Source organism: Geotrypetes seraphini, chromosome 8 (genome assembly GCF_902459505.1).
Source record: "Geotrypetes seraphini chromosome 8, aGeoSer1.1, whole genome shotgun sequence".
Classification (NCBI taxonomy): domain Eukaryota; kingdom Metazoa; phylum Chordata; class Amphibia; order Gymnophiona; family Dermophiidae; genus Geotrypetes; species Geotrypetes seraphini.
Genome location: NC_047091.1, coordinates 22902421 through 22923229, shown reverse-complemented (window position 1 = coordinate 22923229; position 20809 = coordinate 22902421). Strand labels below are relative to the sequence as shown.

The window sequence follows — 20809 nt, the reverse complement described above, 5'->3', positions numbered from 1 at the left end:
AGAAGTGGGGGGGGGGTCTGTACTTTGTGTCTGCAGTGGTTATGTGGGCACTTTGGATACCTTCTGGGCACTTACACTTGTTTTTAGATTGCCTAAATCACTACGTACAAGTTCCGTCTAGGCAGTCTCGTTAAACTTTCTGTTATATTTGAAGTACGACTAAGTCTAGGTTGGCCCACAACCTGCCCAAATCCTGCCCTCACCACTCCTCTTAAAACGCCCCTTTCAGCTCTGGGCATACAGCAGCACTGAAAGGGCCTAAGCTGTTTTTAGATACGTCTAAAACCCATTTCAATTATCGACACTTGGACGACCTGTCTTTTAGGTCGCCCAAGTACCGATTTAGGTGGATTTTTAGACTTTTTTATTATGAGCCCCTTAGCGCCTAAATTCCATAGTGCGCAACTGCAAGGGGGTGTGGATGGAAGGGGCACGGGTGGGTCAGGACCATGTATGTGCTAAGTTTATACAACAGCAGTTAGGTGCGAGCATTTGCTCCAGCCACTGGGCTAGCACAAACATTCACGCCTTAAGTTAGACTTAGGCTAGGCCCAGATTCTATAAACTGTGCAGGGATCAGCAGCTGTTCACAAAACTGGTGCTACTTGCAAGTCAATCACGCAACCGCGCTGTTTACAGAATTCTCATAGCCACGTCAAAGATAGACGCCAGAAATGTAGGCCAGGGTTTTCCAGGCCTACGTTTCCAGCGCCTGTCAGTGATGAGAATCACGACTACAGAGGTGCCCACTGATGCCCAAGGGTACTTCCAGCATTAACCACACCTATTTTACCCTTAGGTATCAGTAGGTGCCTCTATAGTTGCTGGTCCGGCACCATTTCTTTAGGCATTGTTTTTTTTTTTTAATGGCAGTTTATTTGCTTTTAATTGACGCGATCACAGATCAACCAAAAAAAAAAATTTTTCTTAGTGCCTTTGGTTTTTTGACCTGTTCCTGAGGTTATTTGGGGCATAGATTCAGAAAATTGCTTTGGATAGACCGCATCATCTCTAGTTTCTTAGATACTGTGACAGGGAGAATCCTGTCATGCTGGAAGAAACCCTGCAGTGCTTTAAAACTGTCCCTAAACCTACCCCTAGGAGCAGGCAGGTTAGGGAAACTGCCCTGCAGAATTTATCCCCAGTGAAAGGCAACCCAAAAGTGACCCAATTATACTTGCCTAGTTCTAATGTAGGGAATGCTAAAGGCAAAGAACTACAGGTATCAGCATGCACCAGGCAGGGGATAGCAAAACCCACAAAGGGATTAGCTCCTGCAATCAGCTCTGCTGGGGGCAGGGTTAGTGAGCAAGGAAGCTCTCCAGGCTCATTAGGAAAGCACCAGAGAATCACAGGTGTTTTGAGAGGCAATCAGCCCCATGCTAGAGAAAAGGGTGTGGTCTCTAGGCTAAGGGAGCAGCCACAAACTTAGAGCATTCCTGAATCCTTGAGGAGAAGCAGAGCTGTGCAAGCCTGGATTCAGAAGGCAGAGACCAGCACTTCCCAGAACAAGCAGGTAGAAAACCTCAGAACTGAAGCCTCTAATCTTTCTTCTAAAGGTACTGAATATGGGATGGAAAATGCCAGAAGAAATGTCAGTAGAGGATATTGAAATGGAGCCTGAGAAATTAGGCATGTTTGAGGGCAAGGTCACAGAGTGAAGTCTGAGGGAAGTAAAAGCTGTTTCTGATAATGTGGTATTGCCTCACAAAACAAAGTAACAAAGAAATTAAGAATGACTGCTTCTGATTAACTAAGAGTAACAGAAGATTTAAGAAGCCCTTGCTCTGGGTGAGACAGTTAATTACACCCTGAGAATTGCCTAGAGGCGAGCTGTTTGAAGTTGCCATATTTTGTTCTTGAACTGTAAAGTGAATAAGCATGGTGGGCTAACAGACTGTTTAGCCTCCAATGAGAGTTTTTTTTTGTTTGTATGTTTTGAATGCACTACAGCAGTGGTTCCCAAACCTGTCCTGGAGGACCCCCAGGCCAGTCGGGTTTTCAAGATATCCCTAATGAATATGCATGGAGCATATCTGCATTCTTGGCATCTCCATTATATGCAAATCTCTGTCATGCATATTCATTAGGGCTATCTTGAAAACCCGACTGGCCTGGGGGTCCTCCAGGACAGGTTTGGGAACCACTGCACTACAGTATAAAGCCAGAAAATAAAGTCATCTTAAAATTCACACTAAACACCTGTACTGGACCTTTTTATTTTGATGCAGACACCCCTCTACCCTCCATGCCTCATTTAACCTCTCGGCTGAGGCTTGGATGACCCAGGTCAGGGCTCGGGCTACTCCAGTCTAGGTCTTACCCGTTTACAACATGGTCTTAGAAAAGGAACTTCTTGTGTGTCAAATAACTGGAAAGTTTGTATTATAAATGTGTGCTTTTGGTATGAAATAAGTAGATTTTCATGTTGTACGCTTTTCTTTTAATTTTTAATATGTTTCCTTCATGCTTAAAAGATATTATTTAAACACTGCATTAAAATATCCCAATTGAAGAGTGGTATATGTTCTGTATCTCAAAAAGTAGAACTGATAGGAGAAAACTGGTGCCATTTGTGGAATCAGCAGATCAAATATACCCAGAAACAGGTCTAACATTTTAGGCACCAAAATGACAGTTGGCCAGTGTTATCATGTTGATTAAAGGCAATTAAATCTAATCTAATCTCCCAACGACAGTAGGGCGGCTACTGTTACCTAACTTTCAGCGGCTGTTGTAGAATCCAGTCCATAATTGCCAAATTAGAATTTGTGCTTAGCTATAGCAATCTTCCGAGGATTACCCCAGTTTACAATAAATAAGAAGAGTTCAAACAATCCGTAACAATAATTAAGAAGTCAATAAATGAACAAAGGATGAACTGAGCAAAGTTCTAGTTGCAGTAATTGGATATGCCCTTGTTGATTACATTAAATTCGGAGCCAATCAGAATCAGGGGTTTCTTGTCTTACAGTTTCCACTGGTAAATGCTGGACTACTATTGGGCATTAAAAAACCACCCCTCAGAGCTTTTTGTTGATGTATGTTACACATGTGGGCCATTGTCATGAGAAAAAAAATCCAGCAACTGTTATCGGTCCAAGAGGAAATTGGAGTCGTTGTGGCCTGTGCTACCTTTCATTGAATCAACAAAACAAAAAAAAGCTATTATAGTATGTCAACGTTCACCATCAGGTCTCCAAAGTTCACATGCTACAATGCCTTTTTTTTGGGGTTGGCTCAATAAAATGTATCAAAGCCAACACATACTCCTGTTTTATAAGTTATTGTTGCACTTCAGGATCTTACAGGCACAATGACGTTGTTTCTCATTCAGTTATTACCTTCAAACTAGCTTGTCAATGACTGAAAGTCAGGAGTAGGACAATTCTTGGTGTAGAGCATCCATAAAGAGTGAGAGTTTAGTTTGGTCCTCTGTACATATAAAATTATTCTGAGCCATGGTACAGGCATCATTGTTGATGTAATTAAGATGTCTGATACCAGATGTAATCTTTAACAATAGCTGCCTGTACTGCCGGAAGGAAGCTGCGGAGAATTGTATTGGAGATTTTATAATTAGAATCTAGATTTACCACCACCTTCTCTCCGCTGTAGGCCTCCTGTCAAACATTAGGGAACACCTGCTGTGTCGATTATCCTATTGTTAGTAACTTTACGTCACTAAATTACAACATTAGGGAACACCTGCCATGTTGAGTATTCCACTGTTTGTACTTTTCATCACCAAATTATAACATAAGTCATTTGAAATCCCTACTGGATACCAATTCCCTTCAGTTCATCCTTTTTTTTCATCCTTAAAGGAACCAACAGGTTTGCTAGATATCAGCTTATTTCTGCATGTCTTGAACCCTTTGGAGATTTCAACTTTTGCTCTCCTTTGGTTGTTATTTTATTTGATACAATGACTAAGTTGACTAAGGCAACATATGTCCCAATTAAGCTAGTGCTCAGAAAGTCAGAACTAAAGATTTCACAAGAACTTACCTGGATGCCAACAGATGGTCGCCACTTCTTCTGCCGTGTTCCAGCTTTCAGATCTTCCCGCAACGGAACAGCCTTGGGAATCACAATGATGGGCTTGGGAGAGGCTCTGTGCTTGACAGAAGACAGATCCAAGGACATTCCCCTCACTTTCGTGTTCTCCAAGTTCTCCGTGGCATTGCAGTGGTCTTGGGCATCTGCTGACCAGGAGTGCAGCCTGGTGGCCTCCTTGTGCGGATACGTTTCATGGGTGGATTCCGTGCTGCTCTGAGCAGTGACTGAGATCAGAGGCTTGGATAAGATTCGTGGAGGAATGGGTGGTGGTGCTTTTCTGTAACTGAAGGCTGTTGTAAGAAAGTTGCATTATAGGTGATGTTACAGAGAGTCTCTTTTTCTAGTGTACAAATCAATAGAGCTACAGAACAACAATACAGGTTTCCCACTACAATTAGGCAAGAGATGCACAGATCTGAATGTGTGAATCAGAAGCACTGTGGGGCTTTGCCATCCTGGATGAGCTTCCATAGATACAGAAATTTCTCACAGACATGTGAAGTCACGTTGTAAAAGTAGGAGTCAACTGACAAACTTCTACATCTGTGGCTAGCCTTTGAGTCTTATCCTTTCTTCATCATGTTTGTAAAGAAAAGGCAACTCTCAGAAGCTTGCACAGATATATTACGTTAGTCCAGTGGAAAAATCTCACCTGCAGCCTGTTGGTTGACTCTTATTTCTACACAGTGAAATAGACTAAAGATGGCAACCACAACCCTTTGGTCGAGTACAGAGCAGTATTAGCCTTGTTAGACCTGGACAAAAAAATTGTATCTTTTGAGGTCTTGGTAGCTTTAATTGAAATAAACAAAAGATGTTGCAGAGTGAGGCGGCATCTGAAGAAGGGATTTGTATGACTTCAAATGTCCATGTACCAAAACTTATTTTGGTTGGTATAGCAGAAGGTATCACAATCTAGAGGGACTGCGGAAATCAGAAGTGTAATTTCAGAGGTGCAAAGGGGTCTAGAATTCGTCTGTCTTTGGCTGTGATATGAAATACTGTAAAGTACTTAAGTGTAATATAGTCTTTTGATAAAGTTCTCCAGAACTTGGTTGCTCCACCTTGCACTGCGCATCTTATACTTATTACTCTCCTATCTATATACAGAGAGATATTTATCTATGTCTATCTATACAGAGAGATAAATATTTATATAGTTTAGGTTTCTCTAAATATCATCAGTCATAAATAAGAGTATATCAAAATGTCCTGGATTTCATAAACACCATAAAATCTATAATGGAATCTGATCTCCTCATCATCATGTGAAGATCAGTAATAGACACCAGAACAATGTCCTGTACTACTTAATTTTCAGACTCCACTTCATTGTGTGAACCATTTTTCAGGTAGACAATGCGTTTTTACTGGTGCTAAGGAAGTCAACTCTGGTGTCTACCATAGCAGCCCTGGACAAAGGAATAACATGACAGCTACCCACTGTTGTATCATCATTTCTTTATAAGGCAGAATCACCTAATGAATTGAGGTCATAGAAAATGTCTCTGTCCAGTTCATCCCATCTCTCAAGCTCTCAGTAGAAACGTAAAGAAAGATGGACCTTCTCATGACCTTGCTTGATGGCAAACTTCAGTGATAGTACTGTGGCTGAGAAAGAAACAGGGAAAACAGGGATTGGCTGTCTATTACAGTAATTCAGCAAGGAGGACACGGGGGATATTCTTTAATGGATAGAAGAGACAAGGCTGAGAGCTGACTGCCCTGTTGATCAATGGATATATCATAGAGATATTTGAGAAAAGGATAGACATTTCTCATGAGATATTCTAGTGTCCCTTATTTGACCTGGAGTTTATGGGAAAAACTTGTCAGAATATGCAGATTTCATTCTTTGTAGTAAGTGGTGAGAATATTGTTGAAGATACATCCAACCCTCAGTTACTAGAAAAAGGAATGGCCAGCCTTGAACAAGATCAACCAAGGAGTTGCCCCGTTTAAGCCACAGGAAAATGAATATCCAAAACAAAGGGTGCTGTGGAGACTGATGCAGACTTTATTAGTGTCAAGAGGATAAACCACAACTTTTGAACAAAGTTAAACATCCACTGCTTGAAACAGCGAAGAGGACTGAACACGGTCTGTGTTTCAACCTTAATGTCTTCCTCAGGGGTCCCGATAAGGTTTCTTTGAAGGATGTGTGGATATGAAAGTCTACACCTGAGCGTGGGTGAATTAATTCCTCTAGCGTTGTTGCGGGGAAATGAAAAGACAAGGCCAAATGAAGACATAAAAAAGAGATGCATTTTGAACCCAATTTTGAATAACCAACACAGATACTTATGTGGACCTTGATGTCCTTAGGCCTTTGTGTAACTGCTATTATGATTCCTAGGTGGAAGGTGGTCATTTTACCTGTTAAAATTACTTTGATGGCATGATATCAATGGATTGTGAAGCCCAGGATGCATTTTTTTTTCTGAGATAACATCCGACAGCTGGATAAGCGGGACAATACCTGTTGCCCACACTACTTTGGGTTGTGTCCTCTGGGTTGTGTCATTAATACTCAGAATTTAAGAGTCATGTTTTCAGTCATGTCGGAGCGAGGGCTAAATTTTTCTTCACTGAGGTGAAGCACAAACCTTACCATAAAAGCCAGAAGCATTTATAATCCGGCTTTAGATACCAATTCATGCAGGGGTCTTTTTACTAAGGCGTACTAGCCCATTGATTGATTGATTTTTAAAATTGCTTTACCGTTTTTATCCAAAACGGTTTACAAGGAGTTATATACATAAAAAGTTAAGAATCCATAGAAAAATAAGAAGATAAAAGAGACATATTTAGTCTAACATAAAATCATTTGCTCCAAAAAAGGCTTCAACTAATCAATTTAGCGACCCCCTACATTGTTCAATGAGAGTAAAAATTTCTATCATGGAAGAACAAGGATTTTTATAGGGAGCAAATAACTGTATGAAAGAGACGTGTATCAGTTTTCTAACTTATTTTTAAAATATTTTCAAATTAGAAGAATTTAGAAAGCCCAATTCCAGCTCATTTGCCTCTTTCTGGTGGAATTAGCTTTTTCCTAGCAATTCATTTTATAAAAACAGATTTTTCTTTGCCTTCATTTCCATGGAAGGAGATGGTTGTGCCTTGGGTTTCCGTGGTAAGCTAGCACCAGCTGCCCTGAGTTACAAATTCAGGGCTGATCTCGTGGGTGCTGAAGGGATGAATGTCACTTCTTAAACATGCCATCAAGGTGCTAATCGTTTGTCACCTCCAAGATAGGTTATGGAAGCAAGAAAATGGAAAAGTTTGGCAATTTTCAGATTTTGCTTCTGGTTTGGATTTTGTGCTTCTGTTCTTTCCAGTCATGTGTTTTATTGCAGTTTTTCCTTTTGGAAGTCCCAGTCCTTTATATTAGAGAATGACACAGGGAGAAATTTTTCCCCATCCCCGCAGGAACTCAATTTTCCCATCCCGTTCCCGTGGGTTCTGTCCCTGTCTCTGTCCCATTCTCGTAAGCTCTGCCATAACCACGCAAGCCTTGAACACTTATGATTTTAAAGTGTTTGAGGCTCGTGCGGATGAGGACGGAGTTTAGGCATTGGTGGAATGAGGCATTATGACATCACAACCTGAGCTCTAGAATGTTGCTACTTAGGATTTTAAAGTGTTTGAGGCTTGTGAGGATGAGGGCGGAGCTTAGGCATTGGTAGAATGAGGCATTATGACATCACAACCTGAGCTCTAGAATGTTGCTACTTAGGATTTTAAAGTGTTTGAGGCTTCTGAGGATGAGGACGGAGCTTAGGCATTATGACATCACAATCTGAGCTCTAGAATGTTGCTACTTAGGATTTTAAAGTGTTTGAGGCTTCTGAGGATGAGGACGGAGCTTAGGCATTATGACATCACAATCTCAGCTCTAGAATGTTGCTACTTAGGATTTTAAAGCGTTTTGAGGCTTCTGCAGATAAGGACCGAGCTTAGGCATTGGTGGAATGAGGCATTATGACATCACAACCTGAGCTCTAGAATGTTGCTACTTAGGATTTTAAAGCGTTTTGAGGCTTCTGCAGATAAGGACCGAGCTTAGGCATTGGTGGAATGAGGCATTATGACATCACAATCTGAGCTCTAGATGTTGCTACTTAGGATTTCAAAGTGTTTGAGGCTTGTGCAGATGAGGACAGAGCTTAGGCATTGGTGGAATGAGGCATTATGACATCACAATCTGAGCTCTAGAATATTGCTACTTAAGATTTTAAAGTGTCTGAGGCTTGTGTGGATGAGGACGGAGCTTGTAGGAATGGGGCAAGGACAGGAAAAGAACTCGCCAGGATGGGATGGGAAAATGAGTTCCTGCAGGGACGGGGAAAATGTGTCCCCGTGTCATTCTCTAGTTCAGTGATTCCCAACCCTGTCCTGGAGGAACACCAGGCCAATCGGGTTTTCAGGCTAGCCCTAATGAATATGCATGAGAGAGATTTGCATATGATGGAAGTGATAGGCATGCAAATTTGCTTCATGCATATTCATTAGGGCTAGCCTGAAAACCCGATTGGCCTGGTGTTCCTCCAGGACAGGGTTGGGAACCACTGCTCTAGTTTATATACTAGACCTAGCCTTAAGCTGATCGCATCCTGCGAAACATGAGGAATGACTGCAAGCAGACATGTGCTATACTAAATCCATTTCTGTAATCTGTAGAGAAGATTTCTGGGGGTTTCCTAGTACCCTGATTTGGGGGAAAGCTGTGTATCCCAAAGTCTCTATGCTACACATTCAAAGATCTGCGGGAATCAGCTTGCATAGTGTTTCAGAATTTAGGGGAAAGTCAAGTAACATAAGTAAATGTCTGAGGAAGGTTTCAGCACTGTGCTAGTGTCTGCCTTCCACTGGCAATGATTGAGCACATGCACGAAAACATATGAATGGTAGAACATGGAGTGCAAAGAGCCACCGGCCAATATGTCATGCAGGAACTAATCCGCCAGCTAGGCCAAAGCCCTCAGCTGGCACTTTACCATCGAGTCCGAGCTAGTGGCTCGGTGGTTGGGCTACTGCCTTCTTGGGGTCCTGCTTCCTGGGTAGGTTTTATATCCCTAGTTTTAGCCCAATGCTATTTTCCTTCTCCTTTATGCTTCCAGCTCAGTTGGACCTAAGCGTGAATCATTTTGTTCACCTTCCAAAGGTCTCTTCCCGGTTTCTGACGCTGCAATACAGCCCTCACTCTCTTTTCTTCCTGCTCCTTTGGGCTGCCAGAGCTGGGATTCAACAATTATCCAATGGCTCTTCTATTTCGCATCCCCTTCTACTACTTAGCCACTATAGGAAGCAGGAAACTGGGCTGGATGGATCTTTGGCCTGATCCAGTAGGACAGTTCTTATCTTACTACCTTCCTTGCAAGAAAAAGTCTTGGCTAAGGGCAATGAACTTCTTTCTGGAACCCTGCAATCACAGGCCCTAGATTTGGCTAGTAGGCATCTCTAGATGCCATCGTTGCACAATGATTTGGAGTCCCTCCTCTCAATCACTAGTTCTGTCTCCAGCAAAAAAACAACAAGAGAGGAGTAGGTGACTAACCCCTCTTACCCCCATTGCATGTATATTGTTGAAAACCTCTCTTTTTCTCATTGCATGCATCTTCTTGTAAACTGCCCCGAACTCATGTATCTTGTTGCAAACCGCTCCGTACTTCTATATCCTGTTGTAATCATTTGTTGCTTGTTGCAAACATCCCGTACTCTCTTTGCTTGTATCTTCTTGCAAACCGCTCTGAACTTATGTATCTTGTTGTAAACGTATGTTTTGTTCTAATCATCGCATTCTCTCAGTGCATGAATCTTGCTGTAAACCGCTTCGAACTTATGGTATAGCGGTATATAAGAAATAAAATTATTATTATCTCCTTCAACAGAGCCTTACCCTAATCCTGTGAAGTTTCAAGTTTATTAGGATTTTATATACCGCCTATCAAGGCGGTTTTTACAATCAGGTACTCAAGCATTTTTCCCTCTCTGTCCCGGTGGGCTCACAATCTATCTAAACGTACCTGGGGCTATGGAGGATTAAGTGACTTGCCCAGAGTCACAAGGAGCAGCGCGGGGTTTGAACCCACAACCCCAGGGTGCTGAGGCTGTAGATCCAACCACTGCGCCACACACTCCGGATTTTTATCTGACTTGAGCAGGTGCTTTACTGCCATATTATGAGGTCTCACTTTTGGTCTTTGTGCGTGGTGTATTAATGGCAGATTGCACCTGTCCCGTGAGAAGCCACTGGCCACTCAGGGTGTGAAGCCTGCAGCCTGTCTTGGATTCCGTAGAGCCTCGGCCTTCACTTCCAGTCTTTAAGGATCACCGCGGGTTTTCAAGAGCTTCCTAATGAATATGTACAAGAGAGATTTCTACACCCAGTACCTCAGGGACTGGGAGTAAATACCAAGGCCACGAAGAAAGTTCATTTATAACTATAATATGAAACATTTATAAAATGCTCATTTAAAGAAATCCAGCTCATAGCCCTCGTTGATTTAAAGTCTACTGGCTAATGTTTTCACCCGTCATGACAAAATAGGCAGCCACCTTGAATTCCTTTGCCGTACACAATCCAGTTAATAAAAAGAGAGAGAGAGACATCACTGATGAGCCTGTGACACCACTGAGACTCCGGGTGTCATTTCAGCAGATCTACACTTTTGATCATTTTACATTTTTCAGCTGCGACGCCTATTACATATACATGCTAAATTATGCTGCTACCTGAATGTACTGGTACCGATATGGGACAGAAAAAATAAAAAGGCATAATTCCTTTGCAACTGGATTTTAACGGCTTGATACGGTTTGCTCAAGTTTACACAGAGAAAGAATAAAGACTCCTTTCACTGAACAGCGGAAGTGCTTTTAAAAGCAGGCCGGAGAGGTAAATGCTCCTCTGCGCATTCAATTCCTATAGGTCGGAGCATTTTCCTTCGGTAGTTTAGTAAAACCCAGTAGAAGTTGTTATGCTCTGAAAATGTTACTGCCACAAAAAAATTCCTCCTAAACTTTCTTTGCCTCGAGGAGAGACCAAATGCCTTTGTCAGCAAATTTTAACAGTGATGTCAACGGTGGTACACAACAATGTTTTTCTTCACGTCAGGCCATTTTGGCCAATAAATAAGAATGCCCAACAGTTGGAAAATAAAATCCATCTCACAGTTTTGAAGAAACATTTGGACATCTTCTGCCTTACATGCTACAGACTAAACAAAACCCCCTGTATTAAGCCCAAAATCAAACTTGGAAAAAGTAGAATGGATTTCGTTTGTCTTTTATTTTCTGTGGCTTTAAGAGGAATATATATTTGTCAATGCTGGCCAAACCTCATTCTTGTACACCTGACTAGAGAGAACATGAAGAATCTGGCTAGGTAACTAATTTCTTAGCCCGTTGGGGGGGGGGGGGCAGTGAACATTGCACCACTGGGAGTGCCTAAGTCCAAGTTTCACTGAGGGGTTGTTTTACTAAGGTACACTAACCAATTTAGCATGCTCTAAATGGCTATATTAAATCGCATCGAAATATGATTTTGCGATCAAATCAAAGAATTTATTAAACTTGAAACTATTCTATGAGTGCCTTAGTATTTAGTAAGCGCTAATCTTCAGTGTGTGCTAAATAGGTTAGCAGGCCTTAGTGAAAAGGACCCCTGAATTTCTAGATTTAGCCATGGACCTGGGGCCAAGGTAGGTTGGAGGAGGGAAATATGTGCCTAGGTTTGATTTCTAAATCTTTTAACTTGTTTTGAAGCACGCACTTGAACTGCAGAAGGAGATGCAAGACCCCATAGATCATTCGCATAATCCAGCTGGGTAGCATCTCTTTATTTATGCATTGGGATTTATTAACCACCTCTATGAAATGTAATGCACTTAGAATAGTTTTAGGTTTTAGTGTCCACTTATAGGGATTTATGTATTGTGTAATAATAATATATACAGTAAAACCTTGGATTGCAAGTAACTTGGTTTGCAAGTGTTTTGCAAGACAAGCAAAATATTTTATTAAATTTTAACTTGATATACAAGCCATGTCTTGCAATACAAGTACATACCGTATACACACATCACAACTGAGCTGATGGTTCTTCTCTCTCTGACGCTGCAGGAGTGTAGTGACTGTTCTAAACGAGCGAGGTCTCGCAATACAAGTACGTATAGTATTTTGCATTAAAGTTTTTGGGTTGTGGAACGAATCATCTGAGCTTCCATTATTTCATATGGGGAAATTTGCTTTGATATACGAGTGATTTGGATTACGAGCATGCTTCTGGAACGAATTTTGCTGGCAAACCAAGGTTTTACTGTATAAGGTATTCAACTTTAAGGTTCAAAAGAGATATCCTAATATTTAAAAAGCTTTTAAAATCTTATTTATTTAGGGACGCCTTCGATTTATAACTTAACTTAAGGACGCCTTTAATCAATTTTTATGCAAGAAAAGCTTTAAAATTTTACCCTACCTTTCGTTCTTTCCTGGTTTTTTGTTTTTTTTTCTTCTTCCCCATTGTAACTTTACCCTCCTTCCCTATCTTTCATGTGAGTCATAATTGATTTTATTGTAATTAGGTTAAAGTTTCTATATTATATTATTATGTACATCGCCTAGAATTTCGAAATAGGCGATTCATCAAATGTGAAATAAAACTTGAAACTTGAAACTTGAAACAATATTCTGGAATTTACAGTATTTTTAGTTCTAGTAATTGTAGATAGAGATTTTAATTAACTTTTACATGTTAAAACACAGTTATGGAATATTAATATGAAACATTGTAATTCTTTGTATTATGCAAAGCTCCTTGTTTGAACCCTTGAAAAAGCCTGTATGGGCGAAACAGGTCTTGTCGGGGCATGCTTGAGATACTGCATTAAAGGTTAAGTAAAAAGATTTAACAGTCGTGGTTATCTTCTTTTGGTAGATAACAGTGAACTGGAATAGTAAGCTCATAGAGCAAGCAGAATTGCTACCATTCCATGGTAGGCCGGAATCTGAATCTAAAGAAGAATATGATTAGCTTCTAGGCCTTCCTACAATCAATTCCCAACCATTGTGGGAATTTATTAACCACCTCTATGAAGAGAATCACCCTTGGTGGTGGTTCATGAGTCCAAAGGTACCTGTGGGTTCCTGAGAATTATCCCCAAAGTGTTCCCTTTTATTTTCCATGTCTTTTCAGGGTAGGCATCATCTCTCTATCATGCACCAGTCCTGCATCAAAAAATCAAACATTTTGCCTAATGATGGAACACACACAAGGAGATCTCTTCAAAGCCTCTTTTATTGTTAGAACATGAAAAAAAGAAACTTAAAGATTTAGGAATTGGTGTCACCCACAACTGATTTTGGGTGCACACGAGGTCTGCCACGGGGATGACCTCGTCTTCTCAGTGGGCCTATCAGTCTGCTTCCTGCCCATGTTGGTGTATCTGCATTGCCCCTACCCATTGTACCTGGCATAGAAGAGCCTGTTCTAGGGTCTTGCAGAAAAAACTGAGCAAATGAACATGGGAGAGTCGCTGAGACGGAAGAGACACGGGTGCCACGAGGGCGTGTCAAGCCACCACGCCCTCTTCTAGACGTTCCAGTTCCCCCTTGTGGTCCCCTTGGTGCAAGGTTGGGATTTTCTTGACTGGACACCCGCTCCTGTCTCCTCCGCCTAAGTTCATCTCGAATGTCCCCAAGAACACCCAATAGCTGGCAATGAAGTTCCCTATCCCTGGCCCTTTCTTCTCGTTGACGTGTCATTTCCTGTTCCTTCATTGCCAACTCCTGACGGTATAGCTGATCCCTTAGCTTCTCCAGTTGCAGGAGTCGATGGAGACTAGCTCTCCAGCGTGTTTTTCTATCCTCTTTGGCACGAGGTCGTCCACCTCTTCGGGGCATAGCTGCACCCGAAGCCTGGTCACAATCGGGGTACTCAGAAGAGAGTAAAGACTCATTTCCACTCCGCTCACTGTGCTGGGATGATCCAAGCTGCCGCTCTAGCTGATGGTCCTCATCCCCCTCCTCCTCCTTTCGCTGGTCCTGCAACAGAGGCCACATAAGCCCCCCTGGCAGTGATGCTAGCTCTGTCTGCTGACTACCCCCATCTCTCCCAGACTGTGAGGATTCAGCAGACTCAGGTACCCTGTCTGAAGGAAGAATGTCAGAGTCACTTTCTTCCCCCCATCCCGTATGAGCAGACAAATAACAGAGAGGATCCTCTGAAGATGAAGCTAAGGGACCTGGGGAAATACGTCTGAAAAATTTAGTCTGCCTTCCCACAGTTAGAGAGATCCTGGTATCATCTTTGGTAGACCAGGGTTCCAGGTAGGGGTTGATGATCATCCCTTGGCATCGCCGACCTTCGCCTTCTTGGTCTTCTGTATCCCCCTCCACGGATGTAGTGCTGTAGGTGACAAGGGTACCACTTCTCTGGGGAGGGGACAGTGCCGATCTCACTGGCGACCTTTGATCAGGCAACGATGAAGCTGTAGAGACAAAAACTGTCATTTAGAAGAAATATGGACTGAGCCACCTCACGAAGAAAAACTTCCTGTCTAAATCAAGTTTACCAAACTACTGATTCTAAATATCTTCTCCAACTGTGACCATCTCTGAACCTCAGTCTCTTGGAAGCTTGCACAGTGGAGAAATACCCTCTATTGCTTGTGATTCTCTCAGCTCCTCAATAAATATAAGGAATGAAAAATATATCATGTAAGCATGTGGCCTTAGTTAATCTCATGACTATTCAATCTACCCTTTATTGATATGCAAGTCCGCAGCAGGAGTGCCCCTTGTTTGCAGAGTTTAATGTTGAATATGCACAGCCCAGCCTTCAGCATGCCTACTGTGGACTTATATCTCAGCAAAGGGCCTTGGAACTGCTCTGCCTTTTGCCTCTGCTGTGTTCACAGATTCCAGAGGGGCCTCGGCTATGCACCTCAAGCCTGGAGGTAGCAGAACCTTCAGCAGAAGGTAAAGAGGAAGGCTGCCTGGAGTCATGGTGTCTGATGGGGTGGTTGGTATCGCACGACTGATGTTCTTGCAGTAGCTGGGAGGAAACAGTGTTAGCACAACAAAGAGACATGGATAATTGTGTTGCACACACTGCACATAACTGCACAATGGAGCCCAGTCAAGCTTCACATAGCCAGACAGTGACATGCATGTAATCCAAACACTGCAAAGTATGGATTGCATAGAGTCAAATTCCAGGCAGGACTATGCAGCACTGCAAACCCTCCTAAGCTGAGAGGACCCCATGAGGTGTGGAATGGTTGGTGTAGTGTTTAGTACAGTGCATTATTATTAAGTCCTTTGGGCTTACCTGGATCTGCTTGGATGCCTTCCTTCCTCCCCCTCAATGCTGGCAAATGCAAGAGTGCAGACCACCCTTTAGATATGAAAGGAATGTCCTAGAGTAGTCCTCCAGTGATGGCAGCCCCCTCCAAGAACTTCCTCTTTACATCCTGGCGAAGGTCCTGCCACTAAGGCTTGAGGTGTACGCTGTTACACGGAGCATAGCCAAGGCATTTGATATTCCTCGGGATCTGTGCCTACAGCTGCTTTATTCTTAATATTTTACTCGAGGTGTTGTCAGAATTAGTTTTCAAGGGGCAGAGTCAGTTCTCAAAGGCTTTAGGCCACACTGAATTCCAGACCATAATCTTAAGTCTTCTGATGAGAGACTGCTGGCTTTTCTCTTGGTGCAAGGTGCTGTTATGACCCAGCAAAGGGGAGCTCCCGAGAGGCTGTGGAAGAGGGACAGAATTTTCCCCTCCCTTGATTCTATAGGTACAAGCTTTCCTTTGCTGAGAAGATATGAGCCACAGCCTTAGAAACAACAGAAGGACGAACAGCAGGTCCAGATGTTCTCCTTCATCGTCAAACATCTCTCAGACACATTTTCAACACAGATATATATCATGCTTCTACAGGGTGGGAATAAAATGGGGGGTAGGGGGTAGGAAGGGTTGAGCAGCTAGTCGAGATTCTAAAGCTCCAAATGAGCCAATGTTTGCCACACCCACCCAAAAACCAAACAAGATGGTGAGATGTTACCCAAACCAGTCCTGGAGACTCATCTGGCAAGTTGGGCTTTCAGCTTCAATACAGGCTTGTGATATATTTGACTGCATTAGTGATCCAGGATATATTAACATTGCTGTCATTGTGAACAACCTGAAAATCTGACAACTGAGGGTCTGAACCTAGGTTGGAAAAACCCTGCCATAGACTTAAAGATGATTTGGGTCAGTCTGCAAGTATAACCTTCTTAATGCCTTGTAGACTGTGCTCACGTTCTCTACATTCAGAGAAAACTGCTTCTAACAGAGACAGATGGGGAGACACTGAAGGCAGTATCTGGCTCTGGAAGAGAGTAGTTTAGTGGACAAAAAACAGGAGGGTCATTTAGAAAGCTTAAACACAAATATAAGTGCTATCATTTCTTGTGAGGTGAATACAAAGATGGCATTCAAGTTATTCCTTATTTAGGTAACAATAACAACAATAATCACCCCCTCGTTAATTTTGCTGAAGGATAACCCCCCTCCCCAACACCATAACAGTAGAAACTATATATTAGAGTGAGTGAAGGCTTCAAAAGGTCAATGCAATCAATCAGTCAATCTCAGACTATGGGAAAGATATACTGAAATTCAGTGTTTTATATTAAGATCATCATTTTTGGTGATCTTGAATATTTGTCTAGAAGGATCATCACCACCACCATCACAAACATTCATTCTCTCTCTCTTTCTTTGTACCCTTGTCTCACATTTGAGAAGAGCCCTTTGAAGGTCTTGATGTCCTTCAAGTTGCCTTTCATAGACACTTGAAAATAAATCACCTGAGAAGAAGAGGGAAAACCAGGCATGAGATGTATGAGGAGGAAGGCTTTCTAATGTCCAGATGGACACCAGCAATCACTCAACAGTACGGTGCAAAGCAAAAGGAGTCACATAAAAGCCAAAAGTCCTAGGCTTCCGAACTGCTGACTCTGATAAAATGGGGAAGTACCATAGGAAGTGCTAGTAGAGTTCAGAGAGAAAGATAAGGAGGGGGGGAGTCAGGTTGAGAAGGGTCTGAATAAAGAGCAACACATATGAATGTGAAGGAATCGTAAGGAAGCTAGAGAGCTAGAGGGGTACAAGAGAGGCAGATAGACTTTGCAAAGTAGGGGGGTTGAAACAGTAAAAGCAAAAGAGCGTATTCAAAAATCCCAAACCAAGGAACAAAACTATAGAGCAGACAATGAGCAGAAGAAGGTAAAAGAAGGCAACAAGCTTTTTAAGGTATTTCATCAAAAACAGGAAGTTCTGATCAATTCTGACTCAGCTTACGGACAGGTGAGGCACAGACTCAGGGGTGCTGATGATAAACCACACCAAAATCCTTATCTGGTATCTCTCCTCCTTTCTTCCTCAAGGGTTCTGATGATAAACCACACCAAAATCCTTATCCAGTATCTCTCCTTCTTTCTACCCAGGATCTAGCATCCCCCTCTCACACACACACCTCCCGGCATGTCTACCTTCAAACTCCGAAAGGGTGCTGGTAACAGCAGCGATTCACATACACTGCCTGTGCCTGGGCAGAAGCTTTTCCTGTGCAACATCCAGCCCCCTACGACATAACTTCCTGTTTCCAGTAGGGCAACACATAGCAGAGGAAAGGCTTTGGGCCAGAAATTTGAAGGTAGAGTGGGAGGTGGGGTGGCAGAGAAGAGGAAATACTGGATTGCAGGCAGGGGAGGGGAAGGGAAGAGAGACAGAGAGATGCTGGATTGGGATTTTGACATTCTTTATCACTGGTGTTGATGGGGACTTGACAGAGAGGTGAAGATACCGGAATGCAGGTGGAGGCACCAGTACCAGGGAGCACCGATGCAGGAGGGGGGGACAGGACGCTGATACAAAAGTTGGCTCGGGTGCACCACTCTGTCTTGAGCCAGCCCTGGCTTTGAGATGGACTCTCAGAGATGTGTGAACTTTGTTCAGTATCAAATAAAGGAGGAACTGAAGAAGGGACAGCTGATGGGGAGAAGAGGAGTTATGGTCTGATGTTTATAGAAAATATTGTACTCATATATAAAACAAGAAAATCAAAGTGGATAAGTACATCTTAGAACAGTGATTCCCAAACTTATTACTATGGTGGAACATCTAAAATGTTTGCTCATACACCTTCAATTTTTGCAAACCTATATACTATATATGAATATATATAAATCATGAAGGGCATAGAGAAGGTAGACAGGGACAAATTCTTCAGGCTGTGGGGAGCCACAAGCACAAGGGGGCACTCGGAGAAATTGAAAAAGGACAGGTTTAGAACAAATGCTAGGAGGTTCTATTTCACTCAGAGGGTGGTGGGCACATGGAACACACTCCCGGAGGCTGTGATAGGCCAGAGCACGCTACAGGGGTTCAAGGAGGGTCTAGATAGGTTCCTAAAAGAAAAGGGGATTGAGGGGTACAGATAGAAGTAGAGGTAGGTTATAGGATTAGACAGAAACCACTTCACAGGTCATAGACCTGATGGGCCGCCGCGGGAGCGGACCGTTGGGCGTGATGGACCTCTAGTCTGACTCAGTGGAGGCAACTTCTTATGTTCTTATGTTCATACAAACAGATTCTTGAGGAAGTCCTGAAGAGAGCTCAACGAATCCTAGAGTTCCCAGGAACCCAGTTGGAGAATCCCTGTTTTAGAGCATTACGAGGACTCTGGGAAAAGTTGGGAGTGGATCCTTGTCAGTATCTTTATGAGTGATGTGCAAAGGCTTAGAAGATCAGTTTGAGTTTTTGCAGACAGCATTAAGTTCTACAGGGTGGAGAGCATGAGAAGTGATTCAATAACACGTGAGGAGCTGTCAGTTTAAATAAGACAAGTAAAAAAGCAGAGTTATGCACTGGGGGTACAAAAATCTGAAATAGCAACAGAGACTAGGGTGGTTCTGTCTGTTGATCTGAGAGCAGGGAAAAGTTTGAGAAGGCAGTGGCCAGCAGAGAGGTGATCACACCATTATACAGGTCAGTGGGGAAATTTCATCTGGAGTCCAGTTCCAGGGGTATTTCTCTGGAAGAATGGTGATAGAGAGTTGGTAGCACCAAAAATATCCGTCTGGCCGCCAGAATGGAAAGGGGTCCAAACTCCACACAGAGCAGAGCTATGATAGAGGTGTCCTTTTCAATGATACCTTTCGGTGAGTTTGACAGGAAAATTACTACAGCCAAAATCATCTTCATTCTAGATTGACTTTATGCAACTTATAGATGTATTTAAAGCAGTATTGGTGAATCCTGATACAGGTGTTCATGCCGAAACACTGCGTCAGGGCAAGTCCTTTTGAGTATTTTCTATTTGGGAACCTATTGTATAATAGGGACTTGTAAGTCTGTTCTTTTATGATTAATAAACTTTTAAGGGCATAATCAAAAAACTAAAAGTCCATAAAACCACCTAAGTCGGTACCCCTCTTCCGCCTTAACGCTCCCCCTCTCCACATTAGATAACAGATCGAACACTCTTCTTTGCATCAGATCAAATCCTTAACTCTCCCCTCCCCCCCCCTCAACACTGCCCACGTTTCTTTACTTTTTCCCCCTCCTCCCCCCTTCCAAGATCCCTGCCCCCTCCCTCTCATATATGCTCTGTTCCCCCCTCTCATAAATTCAATTGTACTCTCTTACAGTACATGCCGTATGCGCTCTGTATTAGCCCTCCTTCACTTAAATTGTCAATGTAAACTAGTTTGACCCTTCGTTTGCCTTGTTATGTTCTTCTTTTTTCAATTGCACTGTATGTAACTCATCTATTAGCCCTCCTTCACTTAAATTGTCAATGTAAACTAGTTTGACCCTTCGATTGCCTTGTTATGTTCTTCTTTTTTTCAATTGCACTGTATGTAGCTCATCTATTTGTTGTGAACAGCCTAGAACTCCCTGGGTATGGCGGTATACAAAAATAAATTATTATTATTATTATTATTAATCACGAGGATGTCCATGTGCCAATAATCGAAACCATTTTCCCGGACTTCTAGCAAGACGTTTCACCCGATGTGCATCCAGAGTTTAAGGGGACATGCTATGGGCGTGCTCTGGATGGGCTAGCTTGGACGTCTTACATGGATAATCATACCTTTTGCAAAATATCCTGGATAGAACTTAAGACGTTTGAGGCTAGACCTCTTTTGGAAGCATCTAGGTGCCAAAAAGGTTCCCAAACTGACCAGAAGACTAATGGAGGTTATTAAGTAATGACCCCCCTACACTCCCCCAATGGTAACTGACACCCTTTCAGCCCCTAAAAATCTGAATGAAACAGTACATTCCTGTTTCTAGAACAGCAGCACCCAGTATGGGAGATCATAGTAGGGCATCACACAGGTGTCTTAAGTAGCCAAGTGGGTGGGCTAGTGAACTAGGGAGAAGAGGAGCCAGACCTATAAGGTACTCTAACTACAACATCTATGGTGTTAAGTATAAGCCCACCCAAACCCTACTCTACTACTGTATGGGTGCCACCTGCAGCCATAAGGGTTATTGGGATGGTAGGTCTAGTAGGAAGACTTTTGGAGGGCTCAGCATAAATTATAAGGGGGTTATAATGAGATGTATATCTGCAACCTTTTATGTGACATTCATAGCAGTGACCTCTATAGTAGGTACCCCATGACTCTGTTGACATGCCTATGTGGTCAGTCCATTAGAATGGTGGCCCCTCCCATGTCAAA

At 42.6% G+C, this 20809-nt stretch overlaps 1 protein-coding gene across 2 annotated transcripts in view; it reads right to left on the bottom strand.

Annotated features, from left to right (window-relative positions):
* Window positions 1-20809, bottom strand: part of DLGAP3 (DLG associated protein 3) — a 249508-nt gene that overhangs the window by 17291 nt on the left and 211408 nt on the right. Inside the window, exon 6 of one of the 2 annotated variants that reach the window (XM_033953585.1) lies at window positions 4012-4352. In XM_033953585.1, the coding sequence (XP_033809476.1) occupies window positions 4012-4352 (341 nt within the window). Of the gene's footprint in view, window positions 1-4011; window positions 4353-13379; window positions 14556-20809 lie in introns of those variants that run through there. The other variant, XM_033953586.1, reaches the window with a different exon arrangement.